Source organism: Oryzias latipes, chromosome 11 (genome assembly GCF_002234675.1).
Source record: "Oryzias latipes chromosome 11, ASM223467v1".
In the NCBI taxonomy this organism is placed as follows: domain Eukaryota; kingdom Metazoa; phylum Chordata; class Actinopteri; order Beloniformes; family Adrianichthyidae; genus Oryzias; species Oryzias latipes.
Window position 1 is genome coordinate 2,249,416 of NC_019869.2, and position 17,267 is coordinate 2,266,682.

Below are 17,267 nucleotides of genomic sequence, written 5' to 3' on the forward strand. Positions count from 1 at the left end.
AGTTTTTTAATCTTTTAAATCTTTTGTCCACTAAACTTCTTCCAGTTTGTCAAAGGAAAGGAAAGAAAGCTTTTTGAAGTTAATCACTGACAAGACTTTTGTTCCATTGGACAATATCCAACCCTAGAATGCAAATATTAGCTGCTTGTCCTTATTTATTGCAGATTTATCATGACTCTTTGCACAAAACTATTTCTAACTTTTTTTTGGAAAAAGTGTGTTAATTTTTAATGTGAGCCCATAACAATCAATGACAATCTATAATACTGTCAGCACACACACATAGAAATAAAAATAAATGATAAGATTGCCTGTCTCTTGGATCATGATCTTCATGTTCCCCGTGAAGTCATATTTGATATGAGAGCACACGCTGCCTGGAATTCCAACACTGTAGAGACTTGTAAAGTAGTTATACCCCACTAAGTGCTGAATGAAATGAATGCCCTCACCACCTCTGCAAACACTCGTACAACCCAATGCACCTTCTAAAACATGCTGCAGCCTGAAGGAAAGGCTCTCGTGTCTGTAGGAGAAGGAACTGAGTCCCAGCTGCTGCAGTATATGGAGCTCATATATACAGACAGACAGAGGTGACAGCAGGGTCAGGTATGTGTCAAATGTATACTGACAGTCAAAGCCGACCTTTTCTATTTAAAAATGCAACCTTTTTTTGTTTGATTAACTGGTTGGATAATCACTTACGACTTTTTTGACTTGACTGATAATATTTTTGTAATGCAGAATTATCTAAAGTGCTAATGTCACTGAGGGAACATGTTACATGAAAGAGTAAAGTGTTTTCGGTGTTTTAACATGTTCGTAAGGCATTTTTCTGATGATTAAGGACATACAAAATTCCAATTTTTAAGTGTTTTTTATTCCATTTGATGTGAATCAGAAGCAGATGGAAAAAATGCCGTTTGAAAACGAGCTTATTTGTGACGTAGAAAAGACGCTGGGTGGGCCACAAGCTCCCTGCACTAAGCTCTCAGCAACTGTAAGGGGCAGGGAGGTGGGGTTGCTCAGTGCCAACGGTCCCGCCAACAACACGGAGGCAAACTTCTAATGAACTCCTTCCGCTCTGAAAAAACTATGTCCTACAAAATGTAAGAGGTTTCTTGATTTTTGGCTAAAAATGGCATAATCCTGATTAGGAGACCACCTGGAACACTTTGAGAATGGATCAAAAGATGATCAGAGTGGGTCCTTAAGGCTGGCTAGCAACACAAGAAATGTAATTTCCTTTACCAGAAATGTTCAAAAAGTAAAACATTTTCTAGACTGTGACTATGTTTTGCATAAAAGACAAGTTTAGCTGATGCATATTTCTAAATAAAGTGCTTTTTCCTTAAATATTAGTGATTTATCGCCAAAGTGTACATTACAATAGCATCATCCCAGTTTGTTAATGCAGCAAATAGACTTTTCGCTGTGATATTACCTCCATGATAATATTTTAAATATGGTCTCTGTCACTTTTGTAGCTTCTTGTGTTTGAAATATTTTATGGCTACAATATGGGTTTATGAAGCTTTGGACACACGAGTGGCATATGTGTATAAACTCCTTCTGTATCTGATTAACCATCACCACTTAAAGATAAAATACAAATGAGCCAATGATGTCTAAATTGAAATGTAGAAAAAGCCTGCAGAAAGTTTTTTAAATGCTCTTTGTTTATTTATTGAGATGGCATGAAGAGCCATGCTGAACATGTTGAGGTAATGCCTTCTATAGTTTGGAGTGCAGTGGGAGTTGTCCAAAAATGATTTATAGGTGTTGAATATTTAAACTTAACATTTTAAATGCCTGCTTAAATTGACCTTTTTAGATATATATTTACATTTAACACCTACAGTTACCAATTTTTTTACATTTAAAATTTAAAATAAAAATCTTTGACAAAAAGAGGTCTTCTAAATAAAAAAATTAGCATGACAATGCTTCTTTTGCATTCAATAATTTAAAATGCAGAACCTTACTTAATTTTTTGTTTTTTAATTACGCTCTTTTTTTTGTGTCTTGAGGTGAGTAGTGGGATCAAACACGTGGATAAAAAGCTAATTAAATGATACATTTTTTTTTTTTTTGCACAACGACCTTGATGACAGATGTTCCCTAAGAAGAGCATGAAAGCTAATTGGCTGGCAGACATGCGGCTGGTTCCTTGTACGGTTGGCCTTTGGCCCACTTTGAGGGCTGGAGGAGTTTTTTCAAATGAACCGCTGTTGCCTCATTAGAGTCTGGGCTGTTTTATCATACAGTAAAGTGTTGAGACAAATAACTGTGGTCTGTTATTTTTCATCTACGAAAACGAAGCGCCTCACTTCTCTGGGGTTTAATTATTCTGTGTTGAACTGAATGGGAATTAATGAAACACTTTGTAATACTTTGAGGGGAAAACATCTTCATCCAGTTGTCCTACTTTTGTTTGCTGTATATTGTATAGACAGCTAAAGTATACAAATTTAGATTGTTTTTGTCAAATATGTATCAATGTTTTAATATGTGATTGCCCAACACGGCACACTAAAGTCGTTTTTCATTGTATCATCTTTTTCATTGCTGTTTATTGTATGATTTTTTGCTCTATTTTGTCGTAGACATGGAGGGGTTTATGTGCAAGACTCCCGCCATAGCCGACATTGTGATTCTGGTGGACGGCTCCTGGAGTATCGGGCGGATCAACTTCAGGTTGGTCCGGACTTTCCTGGAAAACCTGGTCAGAGCTTTCTCTGTGGACTTTGACAAGACGAGGATAGGTGGGGATGTTTTAGATGACGCACATGCATTCTTGGAAAAAAAAACAAAGGAACGGGGCTGATGTTGGAATCTGACTGCTCTGTCTGCGCTCAGGTCTGGCTCAGTACAGTGGAGACCCCAGAATCGAGTGGCACTTGAACACTCACTCCTCCAAGGAAGCTGTGATAGAGGCAGTGAAAAACCTGCCGTATAAAGGAGGAAACACGCTGACAGGTATGCTGCAAAATGAAAGCCCCAACCTTCCATGCTCATCACAGTTGACAGGTGTCTCTTCAGTACTGTTTCTTACGAAAACATGTTTTGGATTTCTAAGTTTGGATTTCCAAAAGAGGCTTAAAAACTACTTACTGAAAGTTTTTTAGGATTAGTTTTAAGACCCTGCACAGGAATTCGTCTTAGTGCTGCTGAAACATGATTGTAAACTTTTGTTTTTCTGTCTTCTATCAGATTTAGTAACTTTCTTTTTTTATTGAACTGTATTTATTTACATTTTTGAAACTTTTCCTTCTGTTTATACCCCTCCCCAGACTCCCCTCCTGCTTTCTGAACACCATCAGCTTGTTTTATTCGCAGCATCGCAGCATTTCTTTTCTCCCGCTGACGTTAAAGGACTCAGCGGGCCTTAAAGCCCTCTCTTAGAAGTCGTGGGAAATCCCTGATCTCATTATTGCTTACATCTTAACTCAGCGGCTCGTTACATGATCAAACTCAAGAGATAAAAACCAGTCCAGCTAATAATGGTGACTTCAACCCATTATGTTCAAGTAGTGCAGTGTAAGGCGCTGTCTTGGCAATGACCCGTTTTATCCGAGTCAGACGCAGACTGTGACAGGAATCTGTTGCAACAATTCTTTTACAAAGTACTCTCTGCTTCACCGTTTCAGCACCTCGTCTTCTGGTCAAACCCTTTGAAATGTCGCATATCAAAAAAGCAACCCCCATGTTCAGTGGGGTTGACCAGTGTCATCTTGTCTTTGCAGGTCTGGCTCTGACCTTCATCCTGGAAAACAGTTTCAAGCCAGAGTCTGGGTCCAGGCCTGGTGTTCCCAAGATAGGAATACTGATCACGGATGGAAAGTCCCAGGATGATGTGATTCCTCCAGCGCAGAGCCTGAAGGATGCTGGGATAGAACTTTTTGCCATTGGTAAGACTCAACAGCACCTTTGATGCCTAATTTTGGTTTAGAACAAAAAGAAAACCTAAAAAAAACAATTTCGGATAATTTTTAAACAGATGTTGTTGTTTTTTTAAATCTACCAAAGCTCCTATTAAAAACGTCCCAGCAATCCTGCACGTGTTGCTTCTGCAGTTGTCAGAACGTGGTTGCCTGAGAGGTTTTTTCATGTGTTTCTTAGGTTTATTATTTCAGCACTTTTCAAAAAGGAGAGCAATATTATTCAGAAAGACAATGTCATTTAAGGTTCCAAAATATTGACTGTTTTTGTCAGTCTTGCTCATACTAGTCTCATCACCTGAAATAATCTAGAGCAGGGGTCTGAACTGGAGGCTCCAGAGCCATGTGAGGCTCTTTGGTGTCTCCCCCCCCCCCCCCCCCCCTATAGCTCTTTGACTTTATTTTTTTAATTTTATTATTATTTTTTTTTAAAGAAATATGATTAAAAATAAGTTTGTCAGTTATTTGACACAGGACGTCATTTATTTTGCAGGGATTTTGTACTTGCAGCTGTCTAAAGTCAAATAAATTAAAATAGTTATAGAAAAATATAACGCTGTTATGATTCAATAATTGTAAAGCTACATTTTATGAATGGATGGCCATAAAAACACAAATAAAGTGTTTTTTTTTCAAAAGTAGGAACTTCATGGCTCTCTTTGGGTTTATGGTCAGTCAGAGACTGGACCAAATGGCTCTTTGGTGTTTAGGGTTGCAGACCTCTCATCTAGGCGAACCTGTCATGTGTCCTCCTCTCCCTCTAAGTCTGATCTCTTCATCTCGTGCTCTCCTCCTTTCAGGTGTGAAAAACGCTGATGAGAACGAGCTGAAGGCCATCGCCTCGCCTCCTGAGGAAACTCACGTCTACAACGTGGCAGACTTTAGCGTGATGAGCGACATCGTGGAAGGTCTGACCAAGGGCGTCTGCGACCGCGTGGATCAGCTGGACAAGCAGATCAAAGGTTTGTTCTGAAGAGGCAGCCCTCATCTGATGTCAGCCAACATCTGGGCTCTTTTCAAACTTGCTACAAAAATTTCTTTTGACAAATAGAAGCAGAAATGTGGCTCCAGACTGCAGGCTGAGAGTTTTCTTTTATGCACACTGAGCTGTTTGTTGTTCCTGGTATTCGTACCAATCCTGCATGGAGCAGAATGTGATGCTTCTTTGTTCTCATCTGCAGGAGGAGGAGAATCTGCCCCTCCTCCAGACTCCTTGGCCCCCCCTCGTGACCTTGTGATAGCTGACATAACAGCGCGCAGTTTCCGAGTGACATGGACTCACGCTACGGGGCAGGTGGAGAAATACCGTGTGGTTTATTACCCCGCCAGCGGAGGACAACCAGAGGAAAAAGTATTTGGACTAATTCATCCATTTTTATTTTTTTTATAGCAGCAGCGGGGAAGAATAGTGCTGCCCCTCTGAGCCTCTAGCTGGGCTCGGATATTTATTAGCATGTAATGAAATGTGAATTAATCCAGCTGCTGGTTGCTCATTATCTCTGTTTTCTTTGCAAAATATTGCTGCTGAGTTTCTGGGAATAGCAAAACACCATACAGAAGCACTGATGGCATTAAAAGCACTTTTTAATTATTCTGCTCAGGTAATCATTTTAGGGTCACCTCCACAATCTCATTTCTTAGTGATCTGCATGATAAATGCAAAGCGTTCTGTAAAATATGCCATTAGGGATTCATTATACCAAGAGCCACCTTTTCCAGTGGTAAACTACCTTTTTTCTCTCGAGCCATTAGTGGTAAAAGTTAAAGGCACACGGCATAAATGCTAACATTTAACGCATTAAGGCCCAAAGAGAAATGAGGTGTTACACATGACATTCACACGTCCCACATTGAATTAGTTCTTGTCTTTATCCATTAGGGTATATAGAATCTCATTTGGGAAGTGACTCAACAGTGACCTAAATCGAGCAGAAAAGCTTCGATAATGTAAGATTTGTATCGAGGACAAAGTTTTTCAAAGATTCTCCAATCCCAAAGTCTAAGTTTTATTCTGGAATCACATACATTTCATTTTTGGTTTGGTTCCTAAATTGTCTACGTTTTTAAAGGGCTTATGTCATGCAAACTCAAACTTTTGAGCTTTAAAGTCTATTATAACGTCAATTTCTCACAAAAAAAACAACCCTAAATCTGTATTTTGATCCATTCACGCACTTCTGAGTATTTTAAAAACCTTGCTCTGGACACCAGCCTTCCCCAGTCCATGAGTTGGTTATTTCCATGGTGACATAGATAAGTGAGGAACACCCCCTTCCAGGAAGAGTCTGCGCTGCCAGAGCTGCCCCCAGGCAACACACACATCCATGGAGCTAGTGCTGATTGCCATAAAAAAATCTTTCCTTTTATATGCACGATATGCACATTCATTTTTGCAAAAGTTCGGATGTTGTTTATTTTCGGGGGCGAAACACAGAGACGCTCCTGAAGCCCCAGCTCTCTGCAGGTCATTCACTAGGTCCCCCGTGGGGTTCTGGGATTTTTGGTCACCGTTCTTGTGATCATACTGACCCCTCAGATGGAGGGAGATCATCTGTAGTCTTTCCTAATAATTGATTTCTTCACACCAAGCTGCTTACCTGTTGCAGATTCAGTCTTCCAGCCTGGTGCAGGTCAACAATCTGGTGTCCTTAGACAGCTCTTTGGTCTTGGCCATAGTGGAGTTTGGACTGTGACTGTTTGAGGTTATGGGCAGGTGTCTTTCTATAGATAACCAGTTCAAACAGGAGCCATTAATACAGGTAACCAGTAGAGGACAGAGGATCATCTGCAGAAGAAGTTACAGGTCTATGAGAGACAGAAATCTAGCTTATTATCAGGTGACCAAGTACCTATTTTCCACCAAACTTACAAATAAATTCTTTAAGAATCAGACAATGAGATTTTCTGGATGTTTTTTTCTCATTTTGTCTCTCATACTTGAGGTTTACCTATGATGGAACTTACAGGCCTCTCTCATCTTTCCAAGTGGGAGAGTTTGTGCAATTGATGCAGCCCTTTTGTGTTAGTGATGTGCTGCATCAGAATAAGCTGTAGCCATTGACAGCTCCAGGGTTAAATGGTTAAAAATAAGCAATTTGGCTGTGATTTTCATTCAAACGAAAGCTTTGGTACATTTTAATGTTTTTCTTTAGACATAAAATCTCTTTTTTTAAAGTATATTTGACCTTTTATTACAACATAAGATGTTTGTGTTGACTGACGGAGTTGCTCCAACTTGATGCAGAGCCATAAAAAATGCTACGTAATGCTTTAAGGTCTTGTAAATGTGATTGTAAAATGGCTTGGTGACACCTGGACTAACGCCCGGGGCGGGGGGTGTCTCTCAGGTGGTCCAGGGGACTGACAACAGCGTGGAGCTGAACTACCTCAACTCCCTGACGGAATACCAGGTGGCCGTGTTCGCCATCTACCGCAGCTCCGCCAGCCAGGCCCTCAGAGGAAGCGCCACCACACGTAGGTTTTTATGGTTTCAGTGCAGAAGCACAAGTGGTTAAACTCAGATGTGTTCAGTTAAAAAAAAACAAAGATAAAACAAGCAAGAGACAGAAGTCTAAATAGAAACTTCCTTAAATGTCATATTTTCATTGCAGGCTTATGAGCAGAACATATTTGGGTGTCACATCCCATAATTCTCCTAGCAACATAAGCAAATAGTGAATCCTAGCAGGTACATTTTTGCACTGAAGGAATTTAAGATCTATTTTAAGAGTGTCTTCTCTGTGTGCATGCAAGGACAAGAAGAGACGTGTTTGCTCTGTTTGTTAAGCCTTAATAAAAAAGAGCGTCTGACCAGCCAGGGTGTGTTGTCCTACAAGAGCAGACAGTAAATCTGAGCTGCACAAGCGTCTCATTCTCTGTTCAAGTCTTGATCTTCCACCTCTGATTGGGAGCCAGTGTTATGCGCGTGCTGCCCGAAGCCTCCTCCTGATGTCCAGTGTCTGAGCCAGAGACAGGCAGGATTTTCTGTCCTCTTCCAGCGTGTCGCTCACTTCTGAATGACTGAAAACTCCTCTGCTCTGGCTGAGGATGAGCACGGACTCACACGCTGACCTTGAGGCAAAGTTAATGACTTTGGCTATAACCGTCTGCTTCCACTGGGCTGTTAGGACAGTAAATAAAATGTCATGTTGATTACGGATTAATTGTGGGCTGTGATTTCCAGAAGGGAATAAATTAGGAGTCGGCCCACATTAGTGTTGACAAGAATTTAAGACTAAAAGCTTTGCATTATAAAACACTGTGTGACACCTGTGACCCATTATACACATTTATTCTTCATTTAATATACAGCTTGATATCTATAAGCTGTTATTAACTATAAACTCTGAGAGTAGCAGCTCACTAGACTATAAGGAATTCATTATTCTTGTAGCATGATTGTTTTAAGTATTTAGTGAGTATGACGTCATCCTAGAAAAGGGTTTACTTCCGGCTCCAGTGAAATAAAGTCTGCATTTTTTTAGATGGACGCTGCCATGTTGGAGCCAGAAATCGTCAGTAAAGTCCCATTAGCTGTCATGCACCTATGTGTGTGAAATGTGAGAATTTTCTCTCCACATTTGACCCCTCCCCTGTGGGAGCGGTGAGCTGCAGACACACCTTTACCTACACCTTTAGAGTCTCTCAACTTTCCAGTCTCAGGGCAGACACTCTACCACAAGGCCACGGAGCTGGTCTTGATAGGTCCGAATCAGTCCGAGTCAACATTTCCATGACAACCACTCTCGCCAATCAGCAGTGAGCTTGTTGGAAGTCCACACCCCTACCACTTGAATCCTGGCTGCACAAAATCTATCTATCAAAACTTTGGAGCGATCGAAGTGAGACTTCATACTTTTGTTGAGACATCTGATTGTTCCATCTATAACTATTGCTATCTATATCTATTTCCAGATAAATTACAATCAATAAAAAAGATATCGTGAGAAAAAAGGATTAAGAACATGTTAAAAGAAGTATCAGGGCACAGATGGGTATTGTGACAAATATAATGACTGACTCATTGCTGTTTATTTCTCAATAGAGGTCTTTGGGATTTTAGCTTCTTTGAACCAGTGGATACTTCCTGTTTGGAGTGCGAGAGGGGAGGGGTCATTTAGTCCAGTTCTCAGATACAGTTAATAATATCAATTTTGACAGATTACAGGAGTGTCTCATTGTAGGTTTTTGAGTCCATGAAGTGGAATAAATTAGGATGTAGCCTTTAAACCCTTTTAGAGTTTAAATCTTGAGGTTCTTTTTAATTTTGTTCATTATTCAAGTTGTTGCTAATATTTCCACCGTATAAGGGTTTTGCTGAATCAGTTTGGCGGGACTGTGAGTTAGCTCAGCAACAGGCATATTTGTGTCCTGCAGTGGCGCTGCCTACGGTGAACAACCTGGAGCTGCACGACATCACCCACAGCACCATGAGGGTCAGGTGGAGGGCCGCCATCGGAGCTACGGGTTACATGATCCTCTACGCCCCGCTGACCGAAGGGGAGTCTGCAGACGAGAAGGAGGTGAGGCTTGAACGTCAGCCAAGGAACTTGCACGCACAAATACGAGTGCCACTTGCTGAGTGGTTCAACCGCTTCCTCTTTATTTACAGTTCGATTTAGGAAGTTAGAGATAAATGAATCTGAATCTGCTTCAATTTTGTCTTTTTAGGAAGACTTAGACAGGTGGTAAATTCAACTCCAGTCAAAGAAAGCTGAGCAGTGACTAACAGTTCCTCTCAATTTGTCCTTTTTTCATGTTTAGTTCACGACCCTCTTCAGCGAAGGAAATTCAGCAGAGCTGAGGTCAGAGTCAAAAAGAGAAACTGCATAAATAATTCAAGTGACTCTGCGGGGGAAAGTTTTTAATTAGATTGCTGCAACCATTTTCTTTTCACGGCTTCAGGACAAAAAAAAAAAAAGAAATTGACAATTGTGGAGGAACTAGCAGCTCTCACAGCATTTAAGTCTTTTATTCAAAATCTGTGTGCAAATTAGGGGACAAATTGAAGAGAGTAAACAGACAGGAAATTGCACATTGATTCAAAACGATGAAGCATTTAATAAACAGTCTCATCCCCAGAGAGGAATCAGCAGATAAATGTCAAAACCCAATTGCTAAGTCACCATTAAAATAGAAATGACCCATCCAGGTCTGAGACGTGCAAGGGGGAAGAAGTAGAGCTGTAAAGAGGGTGTGCGTATCCATAGCCTATCCCATTAGACCTCATTATGTCTGCCTGCATGTTGCCCTGCAGGTAGAAGGCAATAAAAACAACTAGGGAAGGCATTCAAAACCATAACGCTTGCTTTTCAGCAGTGAGGGTGAGACTCTGCTGGCTCACTCCAGCTTGTGTGGTTTCCACCATCCGGCCATCTGGGAGCTGGGACTTCGATCCGGCACAGATTGACCCAAAAAAATAAAGCTTTTATCACAGCAGAGCTAAAGAGAAAGCACAGAAATGATTACATATATCTGTAAATTTGAATAATATAACAAAAACGATCTTTGGTCGGCTGCAGTCGACCAAAGATCGTTTTTGTTATGATTTTAGGCCCAATTCGAATTCTTTCCCTACCCCTAAAAGTCACTACGCGCTACCCTTAAAAAACCATTTCAGACACCCTTACCCTTCCACGTGCCCCTATGATTAAAGGGATTGGGAGAAGCCGGAAGCGTAGGGAGAGAATTAGGAGTCGTACGTTTTTGTACGTAGAGCCTGTAAACCAATTTAAATACTTGTGTAGCCATGTGTGAATGCAGGAACTCTGAATACAGAAGCCCAAAATGCACATACACGCGCGTTTACATAGACTATTCATCGGAAGTGTTTGTTTGAGCGCGGTGTGAATATAGCATAAAGAATACAGCCTACACATCTGACCCTACAACACAAACCAATCAATTTCTGACATTTAGATTTCTAGATGTTGATGGTCTATTTATCATGCTTTTTTTCAAGGGACCTATTTCCAACACTTCTAACTGCTTCTAATGAAAGTCGAGTTATCACTTTACGTCACATTTTAACAAAAAAACAGACCTGGAAATAAATGATGGTCCCTCCAAACCAGATCGAAAGTAATTTGACCGTCGGGACCTGTTTAACTAAGGTACATCCTATAATTAGTGTCTTCCAAGTTGTAATCAGTCGATCTGCCTGTTTATAGGGGGCCATAAGTCACTGTGCTGTTTGCTGTAATGTGTGTCACTGAACGCAGACAACAGAAGGGAGGGACAGAGTTGTTCTCTGGGATTAGAAGCAGAAACAAGTACAGAAAATGATAGAAATGAACAGTTTTATGACCAACAAGTTAATGTCAATGTTTCAAATTAGTGATTACTTACAGTGGGGAAAATAAGTATTGAACACGTCAACATTTCTCTCAAAAAACATATTTCTAATCAAGCTATTGACATGAAATCCAAACATTTATGTCCATAAATGAAGTTATTTGTAATAAAGTGAAATGGCACAGGGAATAAGTATTGAACACGCTTATTGAAATTTATTTAATACTTAGTGCAAAAACCTTTGTTGGTGATTCCAGCCTCAAGACGCCTCCTGTATGGAGAAACCAGTGGAATACATTGCTCAGGTGTGATTTTGGCCCATTCATCCACACAAACTGCCTTCAAATCTTCAAGGTTCCGGGGGTCTCTTCTGTGAACCTGGATCTTCAGTTCTTTCCAAAGATTTTCAATTGGATTCAAGTCTGGTGATTGACTGGGCCATTCTAGCAGCTTTATTTTCTTTTTCTTCAACCAGTTGAGGGTTACCTTGGCTGTGTGCTTGGGATGGTTGTCTTGCTGAAAGATCCACCCTCTTTTCATCTTCAGCAGCCTGGCAGATGACAGCAGATTCTGATCAAGAATGTCTCCATACTTTTCTCCAGTCATTATTCCTTCAATGATATGAAGTCTACCAGTACCACATGCTGAAAAACAGCCCCACGCCATGATGCTCCCACCTCCAAACTTGACTGTTGGTATGGTGTCTTGGGGGTGATGTGCGGTGCCATTTTTCCTCCAAACATGTTGTCTTATGACATCCGAAGAGTTCAATTTTGGTCTCATCTGACCAGAGTATCTTCTCCCAGAATGCCATGGGTTTATCCAAATGTTGTGTGGCAAACTCCAAACGAGCTTCAACATGCTTCTTCTTCAAAAATGAAGTCTTGCGTGGTGTGCATGCATGGAGGCCATGGCGGTTGAGTGCATTACTTATTGTCTTCTTTGAAACAACGGTACCTGCTGATTCCAGGTCTTTCTGAAGCTCTCCACGAGTGGTCCTGGGCTGTTGGAGAACCCTTCTGATGATTGTTCTGACTCCTCTGTCTGAAATCTTGCGAGGAGCACCTGGCCGTGGCAGGTTTATGGTAATGCCGCGTTCTTTCCACTTCCGGATGATGGCCCCAATGGTACTCACTGGAACTGTCAGAAGTTTAGAAATGCGCCTGTAACCAATGCCTTCAGTGTTTTGCAACAATAAGGTTGCGTAGGTCTTTGGACAGCTCTTGCTTTTACCCATCATGCAATGCTTCTTGTCTAACACCTTGCTGGTTAGAAACCTTTTTAAAAGCCATCAATCAGGACTATATCAGCTGATATTACTTTGCACTAATAGGGGGCAGGTTAACCTTCTGAATACTGACAAACTCCAGCTGCTTTCTTGGCTTGCCAGACCTTTTTACCCCTCCTTTTCTTCATGTGTTCAATACTTATTCCCTGTGCCATTTCACTTTATTACACATAACTTCATTTATGGACATAAATGTTTGGATTTCTTTCTATGTGTGCATTACTTGGGTTGATGCCGACATCTGATGAAAATTTCATGTCAATAGCTCGATTAGAAATATGTTTTTTGAGAGAAATGTTGACGTGTTCAATACTTATTTTCCCCGCTGTATGTCCTGCAGCAGTCCTGGACAGCAAGCACCAGATTGTTTTCACAGTTTTTCTTTCTTACTGTGCATTTGAACACAAATTTCACCCCCATCACATATTCAAAAACTCACCACAACACCTAGCATCTGGTGAAAATGAATTTTTGACAGAGGAAACGACTGCTCCCCAAAAAGATGATGACATCACAGTGGCAGAAAGTACCTTCTGTAAATTTAAACTGAATCGGACTTAATTAGAAAGCAATTTTGGGGAAAAGAAAGTGTTGGATTTAGAAGTTGTAGATTTTTAACAGCATTGGCATGAGGAGCTCGCAAAAGTTGAATTTCCTTCAAATGGTTGCTATAGAGATTAAACCAACAGAGAAGCCAGCATTCTGAAGATGTTTTCTCATGAATTTGTCATGTGCAGCACTGACCATGGTGGCGGGGGCTGAAGTACCAATACCTGTACATAAAAGTGTTAACATTTTAATAGGTGACCCAGTTACCTGCAGTTTGATCAAACCCTACCTGTTGTAGCCCAGATGTGTTTGTGCAGCTCAGAGCACTAGAAGCATAAACTGGAGCAGCTTGATGGATCCTATCTGCTGAAAATGGAGCAAGCATTCAAAAGCTTCCTTTCAGAAATAAGCTTATGCAATGACAGCTTAATGCTCTGCTTGTCCAGACAGAAGTGTAGATGATGGACACAGAGATAAGTGCAGAAAGACAGCCACAGACAAATTAGATGGTATGAAAAGATAACATCCCACCATCGCTTTCTGCCAAAAGTGCATGCCTTCATGCTGTGTGTGTGTGTGTGTGTGTGTGTGTGTGTTTCTGCAGGTGAAAGTGGCAGACTCTGTGAATGAAGTGGAGCTGGAGGGACTGAGCCCAGACACAGAATACACGGTAACAGTTTATGCCATGTATGGAGAGGAGGCCAGTGACCCCATGACCAGCCAGGAAACCACATGTAAGTGTCAACCTTCAGCATATTAACTCCTGAAAATGTATCTATGTTCAATTCCTATAGTTTGTCTAATTTAATAACATAAGCTTAAAGGTCCATTCTGATGAAATGATGTTTCTGGTGTTTTTACCGTGTTCTTACCTATTTCAAGACATTTAAAATTGTATTTCTGAGTATTTATTTATTCAAATAGTTGTGAATTATGAGCAGATAAAAAAAAATGCAGTTCAAGATATTCTTTATTTAGTGATTTAGAAAAATGCTGGGCGGCGCCACAAGCTCTTCGCTCTGCTCGACTCTAACACATCCCCTTGCAGACGACTAGATCCATGTCCGTCTTTGTTTTCCTCGTCCGAGCTGGCATCTCGTCGTGGATTACATTTCATTGCATTTTATATTGATGGTTTGGACATCACACGCTGATGACAACATGAACACGTCAAGGGCCAAAGCTGAGCTCCAGTTTAGTTGACCACATAGGGTTCAGATATTGGAACTCTCTGTTCTGCCCAAAATGCGCTGTAGTCAGAACGCCACAGTGCACCAGATGCTCAAATCGTGCCACAGGACCTAGAATTACGTCTGTACATTGACTTATCTAAACTAGCCAACCCTGCTACACGAATCGCGTTTTGTGTGAACGCAGCTTTGCAGAACCAGCCAGGTTTTGTTATTGAAGTTGTTTCATCTGTTTAGTGATAGTACTGAGAGAACAGATCTTCCCTTTCGGGGTCACGGGGCTGCTGGAGCCTATCCTGGCCACTTATGGGCGAAGGCAGGGAACGCCCTGGACAGGTTGCCAGTCTCTCCCAGGGTCCCACATATCACACACCCATGCACACTCACATTCACACACACCTATGGACAATTTAGAGTGACCAATTAACCTATGAAGCAAGTTTTTGGACAGTGGGAGGAAACCGGAGGTCCCGGAGAGAACCCACATATGCATGGGGAGAACATGCAAACTCCACACAGAAAGATCCCCCATTGGTTTTCTCTTTCAGGTCCCCCCCTTGAACCAGGGGCCTTCTTGCTGTGAGGCAAGAGCGCTAACCACTGCACCACCGTGCAGCCAAAAAACCAGATCTTCTCGTTTGTGGAAACACATAACAGCAAATAAAGCTGTAGTCTTTCTCTGTATCTGCTGCTGCCAAGTCCACATGTAGAAAGGACTGAGACTAAGACTGCATGACAAATTAGGATTTCATTCATAAAAGTTAACCTGAGTACCTCAAGCATGTAAAACCTTGCTTTACTCAGCATTTATTCAAGCTTAAAAAACAAAAGTCATATTATATTTGCTTTGCTGCCAAGCCATAAACTGAAATCAGATCAGGGACAGAAACATTAAGAGCACAAATCATCATTTTATGAACTGCTGACGAAATGTACTGGTATTATGTTTCTCAAAGGTTTTATGATCCTCTGATCTCAACTGGCTTGAACATTCAAAATTTCACGAGACATTTAGATTTAATTGCAGCCCCCTGCTGCTCTGCTGGCAGCCAGCCAGACATCTCCCAAAAGGCATTGCAGTTTCAGCATGAGCACTGGCTTTCAGAAATGTCACGGAGGCGCCTAAGCTGTTCAGGAAGATCTCAGGCATGATTCAGGAAAGAGGATTTCAACGTGACGTCTGCAGATTGCTGTGTTTTTTTCTCACTTCTTTAAGAAGCAGCTGCAGCGGTTATATTTACACCTGCCGCGTTTGATTGGGGCGACTTGGCCCTTTGCTTTGGACTTGTTAAGGCTCGCCGTCTGCCCCCAACAGAGCTCAAAGCCAGCCACCCCAGAATCACTCCTCGGCGCCAGTTTCAGGCTTCCTCCCCCTGAGAGCTATTTTCTGCTCCTTACTTTTATTCCTGGGAGATTTGGAACCCAGATTGAGGACCTCCCTGTTCAGTCGTCTCGCTGCTCACTAATTAATGTTTTATAGAGTCTCCTTTAGGCATTGAGGCCTGTGGCTTTAAGACAGGGGGCATTTGTCTGAATGGCTTTGAATGTGGGACACATGAGGACTCTAAAGCAATGGCATTTGTGAGATTTGGAGAATACAAGATTAGGATTCCTTCCTTTGAACTTTCAAAATAAAATCAATTTTACTCATGCAAAAAAGGACATTTAGCCTTCTTCAGCTAAATTTGGCAGCGTTTATCTCAGTGATCAATGTTCACTTCACATTCATGTATGAAGTGAACCAGCATAGACTCATGAATTCAGACTTTATCATGCAGTAAATGTGCCTGACGCCAAATGTTCTGGTCAAATTGCTGTTTCTTGTCCGCTGTGACGTCACACGATGCAGCTGAGCCGTGCAGGAGATGAGCACAATGAGCTTCTCATTGCTGCTTGTTTTGATTCACTCAAACTGAACTCCATGATTTGGTAAACCACTCATCCCCCTCTTTAAGTCGCTTCTTGACATTTCTTCCATTGCTGGGAAAGAAAATGTGGGGTAATTATCAGTGCAGTGAGAGGAAGCTGCTGCAGGCCAGGTGCAAAATGTGGAAGCGGTGCAAATCTGGTGAATCTTGCAGACTTTTTCTTTCACATCTCTATTCCGATACATAAAAGACTTGGTTTCCTATAATTATGGCCGGACACTAACATTCATTTCTCCTTCATGATGACATTTCAAATGGTTGACACTTCTGTGAATTGAAGAGGTCGCCATCCACACGTCTCTACCAAACAAGACCCTGATTGGTCACAGTTTGACGCATGTTCAATGGCCGCACGTCTTGTACGTAGAGCCCAAAAACAGTCTATGCTGTGTGCAAACACGAGTTTTGAATGGGGAAGCCTGAAGCGTGCATTTACGCGCATTTACATAGACTTTTCATTGGCAGTGGTAAAAGAATTCAGAGTTTTGAACATTACAGACATATACATTTCTTTTTCAGCTCCTGTTGACCTTCATTCTGTTTCTTTGGTTTCCTGACTTTTTAATCCCGGTTGTTTTTGATCTCGAGACAAGAAAAAGAAATGAAATACTTGTTGTGTAGTTTTTGAGACAAAAACATGACAATTGTTCGTCATAGTTTTCTTGTGTTTGGCCTGAAACTTTCATGTTTTATTGTCAGCAAGTTGGTTTAATAAAAAAACAAAAATGTTTTTCTTCCTAGATATACAGTACCTTTGTACTTTGATTGTTTAAAAAGAATTCTTAAAGGTCTAAAAGCCTTTTGGGGTTATGACACATTAACTAGGATGGGATTGTTTTTAGTTTTGCTTTAAATTTTCAAAGATGATCATTTAAAAACATGGCAGAACTAAAATCTGCTGTTGGTAAAGTCTAAGGTTTTAACTGCCTAAAGTAAAAACTAAAAAAGTTAAACACAATTTCAGGTTTCAAGATTATACATGATTCATTATTTTAATTTTCTGTCAAAGCCGACTTAAGACGATCATTTGTTTCTAAAATCTTCACATAGTTTCCTGAATACTTTCTCTTACTCTATA

General features: G+C 41.0%; 2 protein-coding genes across 5 annotated transcripts in view; both read left to right on the plus strand.

Annotated features, from left to right (window-relative positions):
* LOC110015840 (CD209 antigen-like protein E) overlaps positions 1 to 17,267 on the plus strand; it is a 900,664-nt gene that overhangs the window by 809,315 nt on the left and 74,082 nt on the right. The gene's annotated exons all lie outside the window — the stretch shown is intronic.
* Positions 1 to 17,267, plus strand: part of LOC101171503 (collagen alpha-1(XIV) chain) — a 114,757-nt gene that overhangs the window by 43,112 nt on the left and 54,378 nt on the right. For all 4 annotated transcript variants that reach the window (XM_020706881.2, XM_011480659.3, XM_011480658.3 and 1 more), the window contains 8 exons: positions 2,607 to 2,765; positions 2,860 to 2,979; positions 3,747 to 3,911; positions 4,742 to 4,903; positions 5,123 to 5,292; positions 7,289 to 7,415; positions 9,318 to 9,463; positions 13,676 to 13,805. In XM_020706881.2, coding sequence (XP_020562540.1) covers positions 2,607 to 2,765; positions 2,860 to 2,979; positions 3,747 to 3,911; positions 4,742 to 4,903; positions 5,123 to 5,292; positions 7,289 to 7,415; positions 9,318 to 9,463; positions 13,676 to 13,805 — 1,179 coding nt within the window. The remainder of the gene's footprint in view (positions 1 to 2,606; positions 2,766 to 2,859; positions 2,980 to 3,746; positions 3,912 to 4,741; positions 4,904 to 5,122; positions 5,293 to 7,288; positions 7,416 to 9,317; positions 9,464 to 13,675; positions 13,806 to 17,267) is intronic.